This window comes from Hetaerina americana, unplaced genomic scaffold (genome assembly GCF_022747635.1).
Source record: "Hetaerina americana unplaced genomic scaffold, ioHetAmer1.1.p SCAF_9, whole genome shotgun sequence".
Classification (NCBI taxonomy): Eukaryota; Metazoa; Arthropoda; class Insecta; order Odonata; family Calopterygidae; genus Hetaerina; species Hetaerina americana.
Genome location: NW_027287538.1, coordinates 48,619,328 through 48,633,029, shown reverse-complemented (window position 1 = coordinate 48,633,029; position 13,702 = coordinate 48,619,328). Strand labels below are relative to the sequence as shown.

The following is a 13,702-nucleotide window of genomic DNA, read 5'->3' as shown; positions in this document are numbered from 1 at the left end:
AAGGTGTTTTCGTGCAGGCATACAATATCACATTATACATATATATACTGGGAATGGTCATGATTTTGTGACATTTGAAATACTCCCTGCAGGATTTTCTTGCATTTAGTTTAAATATAACCCTTAACGCACGTTTTTGAAGTGTGAGTATTCTGTTGATGTTTCCATGTGCTGAACTCCCCCAGCAGACAATGCCATATCGAGCTATGGACTCAAATATACCATGATATACTGGGATTAATACTTCTGTATTACAATAGTTGGCAAGATTTTTTAAAAGGAATAGGGCTGAACATAATTTTTTACTACATTTTTCCATTTGAAACCTCCAGCTTAACTTGTTGTCTATTTCTAAACCCAATAAAGTGGTATGTTCTAACTCAGAAATCAATTGGTTTTCTATTTCTACAGAAATATTTGACTGAAGGTCTCTATTACTAAATACCAAGTAAACTGTTTTTCTTGCATTTAGTTGTAAATTATTTACATGCAGCCATTGAGCTTATAAGCTACCGTGTTTCAATGTTCTGAAGTGTCATCCATAACTCTGAAGTTTATATACTGTACAACAATCTTTTCTCTGAAGATCCAATGAGGTTATTATCATTTTATATGATGCAAAGTTTCTGGCATTATTTTGATATTATCATGATATGTATTAGGAGAAACAGTTTCTATGCCCTTACGACACTCTCATACTACTTAAGGTTGAATATGCCTGTACACCCTGAGTATATCAGGAGAGATACAATGCATGTATGTATTAGTAGAAAGGCAACATCCCCGTTAGCCTAAGGTGTATTAAGTTTTGTGGCAGCATCGCATGTGAGATGAAACAAAATGAACTACAACGTATAAATTTTTGATTTATTTTAGAATTTTTTTCTGGAAATACTTGCAACTTATTGAACACTAGAGAAAAGAAGAACCAGATTGATTGGCCACACCCTGGCCAAATGCTATGGATTCATGAAGAATACAATAGAAGGAAAAATAGAGGGAAGAGTCCCAAGAGGAAGGCCAAGGGACAAATACATGGAACAAATAAAGAAGACAGTACATCACAAAAACTACCGGGAAGTAAGCCAATTAACATCATATATGTAGGATGGGGGGCAATCTTAGGATTGAATGACTAATGATGATGATGAAATGAAATATTAAAACTCTGTTGTTTACTGTTGATTCAAATCAGTGATGTCATCAAAATTTGCAATCAAAGCAACCCATTTTCATGTCCAATGTGGGAAAAATTCTTAGAAAGAAATATTAGAGAGTAGAAGTAAAGAAAGCATTTTTCTGGTGAACCAGCTTGCACTCACAGGTCAAAGTTATACCCTCGTACCCAGCCCATTAAACACAGGCTGATTTTAGAGGAAATTTTGGGATTAAAAAAGTGTCTAATTGGCCGGGGAATATGATAAGTCGAGATTTAGCTATCATAATAAAAATTCAAGTACTAAAAGGAGTTTATTCCATATATAAATAAACAAAAAATGTAATATTAAGATCAAAGTTTCAAAACTTTTTTTCATTGTTAGCTTGTATTCAACAAGTTTTTGCCAATTGAAAATATCTTATCTGAGAAAGAGTTAAATGATTGAAGAGACTCCCAATGGCTAATGAAAGACACAGTTTCTCTCTGGTTGTCTGCTAATATAGCTTATCCATTATAGGCAAAGCCAAGAACTTTCTAGCAAAAGACTTACCAATGTATTTGTGCGATGTACATTAGAGGTATAGAAAACATCCATAATAAATAGTTTGAAGTCAAGTTATTAGTCATGGATCTATTTTACACATGTTTTAGGGATTACATAAGTGCAGGGTTACTTATAATTAATGTTTCAGAGTCTGACAAGAATTATAATGAAGGTATACCATATATAGTAGTTTCTTGATTTCATGCATTTAGATCTTAAAAAACTACCTCTTCGAGTAGATTTGCCTTTAGTTTTATAGGAATTCATCAACTTAATGCATATAAGGTGATTATTTTAGACAGATTTACAGGAAATATATTATCATAATATGAAGAGAGTGTGGTAACCATACAGATGTAGACTATTATAATGTAAGTGTCAAACTTTTCTAGTTGAATTCCATATCATTGGTGAAAAAAAAATTAAAGAAAAGAAATTGTAAAAGCAATTGTACACTATGTGAATTAAATCAATAGATATGTTGTCATCCTTGTAAGCCCACACTATTTCTGCAATCAAAGGAATAAGCAATGGATATCATCTCATAATGGTACCCTAGGTCTTTACAAATGTACTACAAATTTACATTTTGGAAACTTGAGATCTAATTATGTCAAGACTCAATATTCCATTTTAATTTTATAATTTTGATTCATTCAACTTTGATTCTATATTCAATATTGTAGCATGGGCAGATGCAAAGCCTATCAAATTATGATCCTTAAATAGAAAGACATATTTTCTACAAAGAATCATGTTCAGTAACCAGTACTCACATCACACATGTCAAAGCCAGTTTCCCACATGGCAGAGAAGGCCCAAAGAAGGGTAGGCTGGAATAGAGCGTCCGAGCGATTCACGTCCACACCACCAATGTGGTGCAGCATGGTGAATATGCAATCATTAACAAATTCTCCATTCTCCTGAAAGGCCTCCAATAAATGACCATACTGCTGTACGATGCTTCCATTGGCAAAGCTTGAGTACAAAATAAGAAATATATCATGTCACATTTTGCAAAATTAGCAATTAAAAAGTGAAAAACAAAGATTTGGTTTTACAAATATGATCAAATGGACAAAAACATTCTCTAACTTCTGAGTACAAATGCGCATGTTACAATGAGCAAGATTGGAGTTTTAAAGTTTTAATGAAAAAACTAGTAGTGGGTAGAAATATAAATATGAAAAACTAGCATCATCAGTAAATACATCCCACAGGAATAGAAATGTTTTATTAAAAACTTAAAAATGCTCAAAGAAGAAAAAATTATCGATTGAAGAGTCAACTCTAATCTAGGTTCAAAACATGAATACTGAGTACATACTCATGTCAGTAATAACTCACATTTAAATAAAACAAAAATAACATATTTAATAACAATTTAGACAAAACTTTGTAGTTATCATGAATTTCTATAGATACCGCATGGCCAGGGCTTCAAGGTTATCTTGAACATGTATAGATGCCGTGCATCTGTGTATATATATATATATATATATATATATATATATATATATATATATATATATTTTTATATATATATATATATATATATATATATATATATACTAATAGAATAGAATAGCAACATTTAAAAGGAAAGACTCACTTGAAGAAGGCCTCTGAGAGGGCCGAAAGCTCGAACAATTTACCGCGTGAGTGTCCTTTTAAATGTTGCTATTCTATTCTATTTATGTTATATTGTGTCAGCCCATTATTGCGCCATATATATATAACGATTGTACAGAAAAACTCACATGAGTGGCACAATAAATAATGGGTCTTCAATTGAAGGAGGCCTCTGAGAGGGCTGAAAGCTCGAACAATTTACTGTGTGAGTGTCCTTTGAAATGTTGCTATTCTATTTGTGTTATATTGTGCCAACCCATTATTATATATAATATATATATATATATATATATATATATATATATATATATATATATATATATATATATATATATACACACACACACATATACATATATACATATATATTTATATATGCACATAAAAATCATTTATAGTGTGTGTAAAAATATGTCTATATCAGATGTGTGTGTGTAAAAATACGTCATGTCTGGATTTTTTCAATTTTCATTACATAACGCACATCGTCATTTTTTCGATCACCTGAACATTTTTGTATAGATAACACGCACATTATCGATGGGAAAATATGGTAATTTCCTTTCTTTTTTGCAGCTGTCAAATAGATTTTCTACCTTCCACCTCAACATAAAATTCACGCAGGGTTTTTAGAGGAATTGCTAACAAAGTTGGAATCATACTGAGTGATGTGTTCGGCCATCTCCTGTTCTTCGATCAAAGAGTTCCTTCTACTGCCACTTGTCTCACAATCATCATTCTCTGGTTCAACTATTCCTCCACCACTCTCCAGGAAAAGGAGTAGCACATGGTTGGTCACCACAATATCTTGCAGATACTGTCTACTCATTATTGAAAGATCACAGTGTTGAAGCAGTAGCACAAACAGGCAGCGTAGGTCACGAGTAGATGCCATTTGCTCTGCAACAAAGCAAAACAGAAGCAAATCAACATTGGACTATCCCATTTCATCACAAATTTCACAGCAATACAACTCTACTCATGTTTTCCGTGCATTTTATTTGCCTGCACATTGGAGTAATATGTTTTTATGTACATAAAAATATTCACAGCTAAGAGTTTCTGAATTTAGGGATTAAAATGAATTGCTAATTGCATACTCCAGCAACAAAACTATGGCAGTAATTTCAAATTGCAGTGAGATTTACAAGTAATTAATTCATAACTCACTCTGAAGATTCTGAAGATGAGCCCTGTCACTTTCTCTTCCTGGCATGGTCATCAACAGTTTTCCATATGTCTCGACAGCCTGCACAAATTCCCTAATAGCTGTTACTACCTGTGAAAATCAGCTCTCCATTAAATCAACCTTAAATAATAATAATAATAATAATAATACTTTATTCATTTTAAAAATGGTACAACCATATTAAATGTCGTCAATCATAATATTACTTAATATATAAACATAAGTTCTTAAATGTGATGAAGATTGTCACAAAAGAATTCATCCAATGAGTAAAGTGGGTGAGCAAGTAACCAGGTATATACCCTATTCTTGAAACTCTGGATACCATCTGATTTCAACTGAGTAGGCAGATAGTTATACAGTCGTATGTTCATATTGTGAAATGTGTTGTAAGTTGATGACAATCTACAATAAGTAGTATTTAGATTCGATTTACCTCTTGTGGAATAGTTATGGAGGTTGGACCTTAATTGGTAAGTTTCTAGATTAACTTTCACATGAATCAGAGCCTTAAAGATATACAAACAAAATACAGTCATGATTCTATACCTAATAAAAAAAGGTTTGCAGGAATCACGTGGTGGTATATTAGCAAGAGAGCGAATAGCTCTCTTTTGCAGTAGCAAAATTTGTTTAACATGAGGGGAATGACCCCATAACTCAACACCATAATTCAAATGACATTGAAAGAAGGCATGGTAAAGTGTTAAACGATACTCATTTGAAATGATAAAGTTGAGCTTTCTTAACATATAAAGAGCTTTACTAAGTTTATTACAGGTCTGACTCCCCGTAAAATGTTACAATGAAATGAAATGTCTGAAATGTTATAATGACACTACATACTTATCCCTATTGCCATTAATTAAGATACAATCCATTAGAATGTTTTATCTAGGTGATATAAACATTGAATAAGTACATTATATTATCAGTGAACAAGAAAAATCATTAGAAATAGTAATAAAGAGAAAAATCAAAGCAAAAAGCAGTAGAATTATAAAAAAATAACAGTAGTAATTATTAAATATTCTGTAGCATTTGAAATAATTTATGGTAATATACAGTATTATATTTCATCAGAATCAAATAAAATATTAACTGATGTTACATTGCACAATTATAGGGATTTCCGCAGCTATAGAAAACATAATCACATAATTATTAAAAAAGTTTATCATCATGATTTAGAGGATTCAAATATTGATTTGATATAATTAAAAGTCAAAGTAAAGCAATTTTTACACCCCTCACTGTGCTGTGCAATCTGAGAATCCTTGGAGAGAGATGATTTTCTTCTAATTCATTGCTTAGTAATACTCAGCTGAACTTGGAATTGCTTATTTATTATGTCTTATTCTCAGGTCCATTTGAAGTGACAATGAATTACCCCAGAGTGGAATTTCTGCATTAACATGAATCTGGGGATGCCTGAAGTTGCATTTAGGGGTGGTGACTTCATGAATATGACTTCTTTTTTAAAATAAAGTGATGTGCACTTCTCTGCCCCTGATTTTTGAAAAGGCTGGAATTAAATATTCTACTTCTCTTCCTTTTTTTCACTGGGAAATATTTTTACTGCTCTGTATGCAGCAGTGCTACTCAAGTAATTCTCGGGAAAATATTATTCCATTCAGTATTTTCTCTCTTTCCTCTATTAAAATAGCTTTCACTTCCTTTCCTTAATTACTAATTTTCGAAAGTATCATTCGATTGCAATGACTCTCTAAAAGCAATGAAACATTCAAGCATTCTGGAATTACAAATTTAAGCCTTTCCATGTGATCAGACTGCATCAGTGGCAATATATTCCTGAATATTTGTCTGAAGGCTTTCCTTACCAAATGTATCCTCCTCAGGCAGGTTTTGATGTCCAATTCCCTGTAGTGATGAAGAGCCAGCTGAACTTCTTCACATAAACCAACTCCCTCATACACAAGGTATGACAGAATGTCATAAGACAGCACCATACTGTGAATTAAAAATATATATTCAGAATTGAATCAATGCAGCACCAATGAAGCTGGTAGGGAGAAGTGGAAGGGATTTTGGTTTGCTACAGTTTGAGGAATCAGGGTCAATCTCCCTAAAAATACCTTTTCCCTTCAATAATATGTAGTTTCCAAATTTACTTTGTGGAAGGAATCAATGACTCAAAAGAATATCCTTTGTATTTCCACATAAATTATATATTTAGATGACTTACATTTCAACAGGTAGCATCATCATTTGGTACATATACAGGCATTGCATTTAATATACACCCCTGGTGGATGGGGTGGGAGTCTAGGATGGTGATGGTTATTGGTGGGTGTTAAGAAGGAGGTGCCGGGAAATGCAGGATTGGGGGGGTGCAAAGGATGATGAAGGCATGTAGGATGGAGGAAGTGGGGAGGAGGATTCCCTATACATGGGATGCATGAATCCTGTTGCGCTGACTGACAATTGGAGGATGGTTGGAAGCATAGAAGGTTGAGAAGGGGTGAATTGGAGATAAACAACATGCCATTTAGTGTTTCAAAATTATTGCTCAAACTATCAATCATCTCTAATTGCTCCAGGGCGTAAAGCCAAGGTCCTTTCTTTTCCACATGTAGAACTCCGAGAATGAAGTCGCTGTCATGTTTTGTGTCCAAAAGGTGCTTGGCAAAGTTGAACTTATGGTTCCTGCTCAGGAAACAGGCTCTATGTTCCTTCACCATTTCCTTGAACTTTCTTCCTGTTTGGCCCATATAAATTGCTGAACATATACTTTTCAGTTTGTACACTCCACTTTTTTGGGAAAATGGAATTTGATCTTTGGTATTGAAGAGAATTTTGTTGACCAGATAAGAATAATTTGCACTCTAATGCTGAAATACTGAATGACATGTTATTTACCTCCAATTACCCCTTATCAACCTTCCATGCTTCCAATCATCCTCCAATGGTCAATCAGCAAAACAGGGTGCCAGAATCCTGACAACAGAGGTTCCTCCTGCCCCACTTCCTCCCTCCTCCATGCCTTTGTCATCCTTTCCACCCCCCAATCCCGTATTTCCTCCCCTTCCTCATGCCTGCCACTAACCATCACCGTCCTCAACTCCCACCCCATTCACCAAGAGTATATATTTAATATATTCCCTCTATGTGTACCCGATGATGATTCTACTCATTGAAACCAAGGTTATCTAAATATAAAATTTATGCGGGTTTACAAAGTGTATTGCTATGAGTCATTTTTCCCTTCTTACTAATAGGCCAGTTCATCACAATAAATTAAGTAGGTAAGTCTTTTACACCACTAGATTGAAATGGATATTTGAATACCTACAAGATAAGTTATCAAGTCTAATCAGCCTTTGTGAAAGCATTTTTCTCAAACGGTGGGGAAGGACAATCGTGAAATCCAATTTTTAACCGAGGTATTACGATACCTTTCTGACCATCTTCTATAATTCTTGAGGTACCCTTTAATCCTGCCATTGTATTTTATTTAGATCATGGAGGAATGTATATTAAATCTGCATTGTAACCTAGACACTCTTTAAGAAGCTTCTCTAACCAAATCATTTTGCCTGAGAACTGGCAAATAGCAAATTTTGCACTCACTGTCTTTTTTAAAAAATAACATAATACTTAGAATTGTACAATTGCTCAACATTTGAATTATTATTTGATTATCGGTATTTCCTTTGTGAAACTAAATCAAATTTTAAATTAGGTCACATCAAATCTTTAAGATTTTTTTAACATTCAAAAGTAAATGATTTAGGTTAGGACATGTACATTAGCTGTGCAATAAAATTTTCATGATATCCTTAGTGAAAATATAAATAGTTGGATAGGGGTCAGTTTTCTACATATTAATATCACTCATTACGAAGCCAAGTAAATAGCTGAAAAGTCATTGAAGTCATTCTCCAATATTTTTTAGATGCATAACTAATTAACTGTCTCAAGATATCAGGTTCACAAGAAGGAAAACCCTTCAAGTCAGTGCTTATGATATAATTCCCTGAAATGAATAAGTTTTACAGGCTGTGGATTCTAGCAGATTTCAGATAGAGGTAGTTAAGAAGTTACCAAGTTACATGGCATCACAACCATAGAGCATTAACTTATTGGAATATGCCTAATGGCTTTAAATAAAACTTATTCCCATACAAGAAGCCACTAATATAACTAAAGCATAAACTGAAGCAGTATAATTAAAACAACCCATAAAACTAGAACTCTCATGAAATCTGACTAACCATGAACAATAGTGGACCCATGCATAACAGATTTAAATCATCTGACACAGCAAGACTTCGGCACAGTAGGTTAGACAATAGGCATCTTAGCAGTTTCCTAATACTCATGTAATAGTTCATTTCAAAAAGTGTGATCAATTCTTAGGGCTTTGGTTCCAAAACTAGATAGACATTGGATTCAATAGTTACTTTAAATCCACTAATGAGATAAAAAAAATAAGTAATTACCTTATATTTTCAAACTCCAGACCCAATTGTGATGAAAAACGTAAGAAAAAAGTAATGAGCCAAAAGAAATGAGATGTATCAATTGGTGGAGGTGGAAGTTCACCATTCTTAGGGCGCAATATTGTCGGTGACATAGGCATTGATGAACTGGAAAATATAACTGGAGGAGGATCAATGCTTTCTATGCCAGGGACTCTGTGGGAACATGATGAGAGTAGCTTAAAGTGAATTCCAGACATAAGGAGACCATATCCTTGACTCATGAAATCTAGTGTAAACTCCTTAAGAAGATTAGAGATGTCATCATCTGTAGGATTATAGTGCACCATAGCCTTAATGTTGGCCCTGTAGATAAACAATAAAATCAGTTTAATGCTTCCCTTTGAGATCAAAATGACTGAAGGGTAGGTAAAGTTAATGCTAAGGAAAAGCTTATGAATTAAATTTTAATTTTTTCCAAGAAAAATCCTGTAAATAAACAATCTTGTTGGAGTTGTTCTCAAGGAGGTGGAATACAATGCCAGATTTGATTATTGTAATGATTGAAATAAATTGTCTAAGAAAGAATTTTCAATCAATATGATTAAATATGTTTGAACACATTACTGTAATCTTCCATTAATAAAATACGATGGCAACTTTTAAAACCATTTGTAATATTGCAATATTGAATTCAGGCTTGGGAAAGTTCACTTCAAAATTAAATTCAGTCAAGTTAATTCATTATATATTTTTAACTCTGGATTGAGTTAAGCCTCAATAAAATTATTTTCAGTTGAGCTAAATCAGAAATAATATATAATTTAATACATCCGTAAATAAGCACACACACATACACTCAAACACAAAATCCCACCATATGTACAAATATTCATTCACATGGAAAAAAAAAAATATATATATATAAAATATATATATATAAATATATATAAAATATATATAAATATAAAAATATATATCTTATATGTGTGTATATATATATATATATATATATATATATATATATATATATATATATATATATATATATATATATATAACTGTAGGTAGATGTCTGGAGTAATATAAAAATATTACAGTGCATCAATCATTGAACAAGTCCAGTACTGCTTTTTGTGAACTTCAATATTTTTATTTCTGATAACCCCTCACAGATTCATAAAACCTTGGGCATTACTCATATGGTTTCATCAATAAAATGCAATTTTATAGGATTCACTTACGAGTGCATTCTTGAACGCTTCACTAGTCTTTTCCTGCTTAGCTCAGGCCCATACTTCTGCATTTTCAAATGTTGAACTGAATTAGCATTGCTACCCATGCCATTTAAATCAACTTTACGATGTTGACGTATGTTATGGTGCTTCTGATGTCCAGGTTTTCTGTTTTGAAAACAATATATGAAAGAATGAATATCAATTACTGAGATACTTACAATATGAAAATTAAAGTAATGAAAATGAGCATTTATGCCGCAAAAAGGATAAGTACCAATGGTTATGAAAGTCACTCATTTGAACATGTTCAATGAAAAACATAGACTGGTAACCTTTTAGCCATAGGTCCTTCATCTTCATTACTAGATGTTGACATGGATTCAGGCTGATTCTCAACTTGCGTGGAGTAACCACAATCGGATTGTTCTGACATGGCTACGCCTCTTTTCTGTGATGAGGAATTCACTGAATTTGGAAGAGTTTGGTCCTTCTTCCTGCTCTTGTGCTGAAAGCAATTGATACAATGAGGACATAAGTAACACTGTGCTATGCATTTGTATCAGTCAGTCTAATGCTGGGTAAAGGGGCAATTTATGTTAGCTTTATTGAGTCACTTACAATATAACACCACAATAACTACTTCTAACCCTTATTGATATTATCCCTTTGGGACAGCATGAATTTATATGTGGAGGTCCTACTTGTGGTATTTAAATTCACCACACATATTAGATGCGCAGAGAACTGCTGATGGGACCAGCTGCCGATGAAATTCATTAACAGTGAACCTTGCAGAGGGGTTAAATAAGTTTATTAACTACCAATCGTAATATATTTCATGAATCCAATGGGACCTTTCATGTTCATTCTGCAGCAGAAACATGCTCTTCCAACAGAGGCAAATTGTTTTAATCATTCATAAGGGTATATGAAAGACACTGGGAATATATACTATAAAATAGACCAATAGTAAAGGAATAAAACGTGTCATTGATAGAAATTTTTACTTGTAACTTATGGTTTTCATCAGATATCTTAACTTCTAGATTTCAGTGTCCACTCCATAAATGCACAATGAAACTCATACTTTCCCTCCAACCTGTATCAATATTCTCTGCGCAACCAATTTCACTCATCTTACCTCAATAAGAAAAGGATCAAAATGATATTTAATATGAGACTGCCATACTATGAGACGAGCCCGAGTGCACTGTGTCCATGAAAATAATTTTTGACTCCAACACCACAGCCAGCTAAAGGTGAATATGGCTAGCAATGGTTGGTAATCCTGGAACAAATTCTACAGACAGAAAATATGCAATTTTCTTGTTTTAATGGAACAGATGCAGAATCGCAAATAAACAAATCCCAAAGGTTGTGATTAAAACACTAATTATTTTAGGCATGTATAACTTTTAAACCACCCACCAAATTAACATTTGGATATTCCCTTTGGACATGGAATGAGTTCCCCAATTTGTAGTAAACATGATTCTTCACCAAAAAAGTAGGTAGGACTTCTTACTCTTACTTTTCAAAAGAAAGGCTAATACATTTACTTTTTGTGCAAAGAGCAAAACACTTGGTTCAATATTTCATGGACATGAGATTTAGAAAACCCCATTAGAATCAATAAAAATCACAGGGTTCCTTTTCCAGCAACTTTTCAATAATTCATTCCTTGTTGCTTCTGGAGAAAATAGTCACTCAAATTAAGCCATCCTGAAATTTATTTTTAATGATGCCTAATAGGGTTGTCTAATTCATATTTTTGGCATAGCAGACTTTTAGTAAACAAACCCCAGGGATTAATAGTACATAAATAAGTAGTTTTTACCCAATTATATTTATTCTAACCTTCTTCTCACAAGCTGATGGCATATTTTGGTTGGAAGTCTGTGAAAAAACACCACTTTCTGCATCCTCATTCACTCTGCCACATTGTTCGCTCACCATTTCTTGCATCTCATTCTCCTGCTCTACCTTTCCTTTCTCTTCCTTCCTGTCCACTGCTAGGTCAACTTTCATCTCCTCCTGAACTCCATTGTTACAGCTCACAATACTCCCAGACTCACAATCCTCTGAAGAACATGACTTGTCAACTGAGATTTCATTCTTTCTTTCTTTTTCCTTCATTATATCATTAAGGAATATGTTATAAAGAAATAGAAATCATTAGAAGTGATGGAAAATTCCTTTCAGGGTAATATATGCACTCACACATGTATTACCCTAAGTAGGTATTTTGATTACAGGGCTAAGGACATGGTGTAAACATATCTCTCTTCTCTGCAGATGTGAGGCAACATTACCACAAGGGTCAGACAATAACTTTTTTTGTTATTCAGAGTACACCCAAGGAAACTTGTGTGCACTTTAGATGCAATTACATACACTTACTAATGACATCCCATTTAAGTTACAGATTCTTTATAAACATCTACTCATCAGACAGATTAATCCAACTTCTTTAAAAATCAAATCTGAAGATTATGCACTGGTATTTTTAGAAAAATATGATGAGTATGCAGATGCGCCAGAAAGTTAAACTCCCCCCAAAATAATAATTTTTTTACATTCTACAATGGCAATATCACATCTCATTCTTCATGACCTCAATGATCAAGGTACTGTTGGAATTTTATTTAATTCCAGTAAGGTATTTGACCTCATATATAACAATATTTGTACTAATAAATAAGTTAATCACCCTCAGTATGGACTTTGTCCTATCTGAGAGGAGTTTATCCACCCCTATGAAATTAACTTGAAGAGTACCTCCTCCTTAGTAGACTAACATTTCTGCTTATTTTTAATAACCTTCCAAATCATCTGTCCCACAGCACAATTATTCTTTATGCTGATGATAATTTCACTATCATCACAGCCAATAGTTGTAAAAATTTAATGACTTCAACAACTTTAAAGTAAGGTAAATGGTGAGGTAGTAGTGGTACAGTAATGATAATCTCATATTTTATGAGGATAAGATGGTCTCCCTTTAATTTATTTATTGCAATTATGGTATAATAAAAGCAACCTCTTTCCACATAATAATAATAGTAATACAATAATGAATGCAATTGTTACCACATTTTTTGGGCTCAGTCTCTGATAGCCTTGACTGGTCATCTCATGTTCATACCACAGTTAACAAAATATCCTTGGGTACGCATATACAAAGAAGTTGGAACCTATTGTGTCTTATGATATCTAAACAAAAAATACACTATTCTAAGATTCATGGATACATTTCCCAGAGGCATCTTATTCTGGGGTAATTCCAATGTTCGTGGGAGAGCCTTTTTAGCCCTTTTAGGTAATGTATGTCGTATATATATGTGTGTGTGTGTGTGTGTCTATATATATATATATATATATATATATATATATATATATATATATATATATATATATATATATACTCATATATACAGAAACAGATATAAGGAAAAGGGATAGGAACACATATAAAGGATGAACACAATAAAGGTGGGG

General features: G+C 33.1%; 1 protein-coding gene across 5 annotated transcripts in view; it reads right to left on the bottom strand.

Moving 5' to 3' along the window:
- tim (timeless) overlaps positions 1-13,702 on the bottom strand; it is a 54,104-nt gene that overhangs the window by 22,634 nt on the left and 17,768 nt on the right. For all 5 annotated transcript variants that reach the window (XM_071598035.1, XM_071598040.1, XM_071598037.1 and 2 more), the window contains 8 exons: positions 12,062-12,334; positions 10,537-10,709; positions 10,211-10,369; positions 8,988-9,332; positions 6,366-6,495; positions 4,506-4,614; positions 3,998-4,235; positions 2,480-2,681 (listed from right to left, as the gene is read on the bottom strand). In XM_071598035.1, coding sequence (XP_071454136.1) covers positions 2,480-2,681; positions 3,998-4,235; positions 4,506-4,614; positions 6,366-6,495; positions 8,988-9,332; positions 10,211-10,369; positions 10,537-10,709; positions 12,062-12,334 — 1,629 coding nt within the window. The remainder of the gene's footprint in view (positions 1-2,479; positions 2,682-3,997; positions 4,236-4,505; positions 4,615-6,365; positions 6,496-8,987; positions 9,333-10,210; positions 10,370-10,536; positions 10,710-12,061; positions 12,335-13,702) is intronic.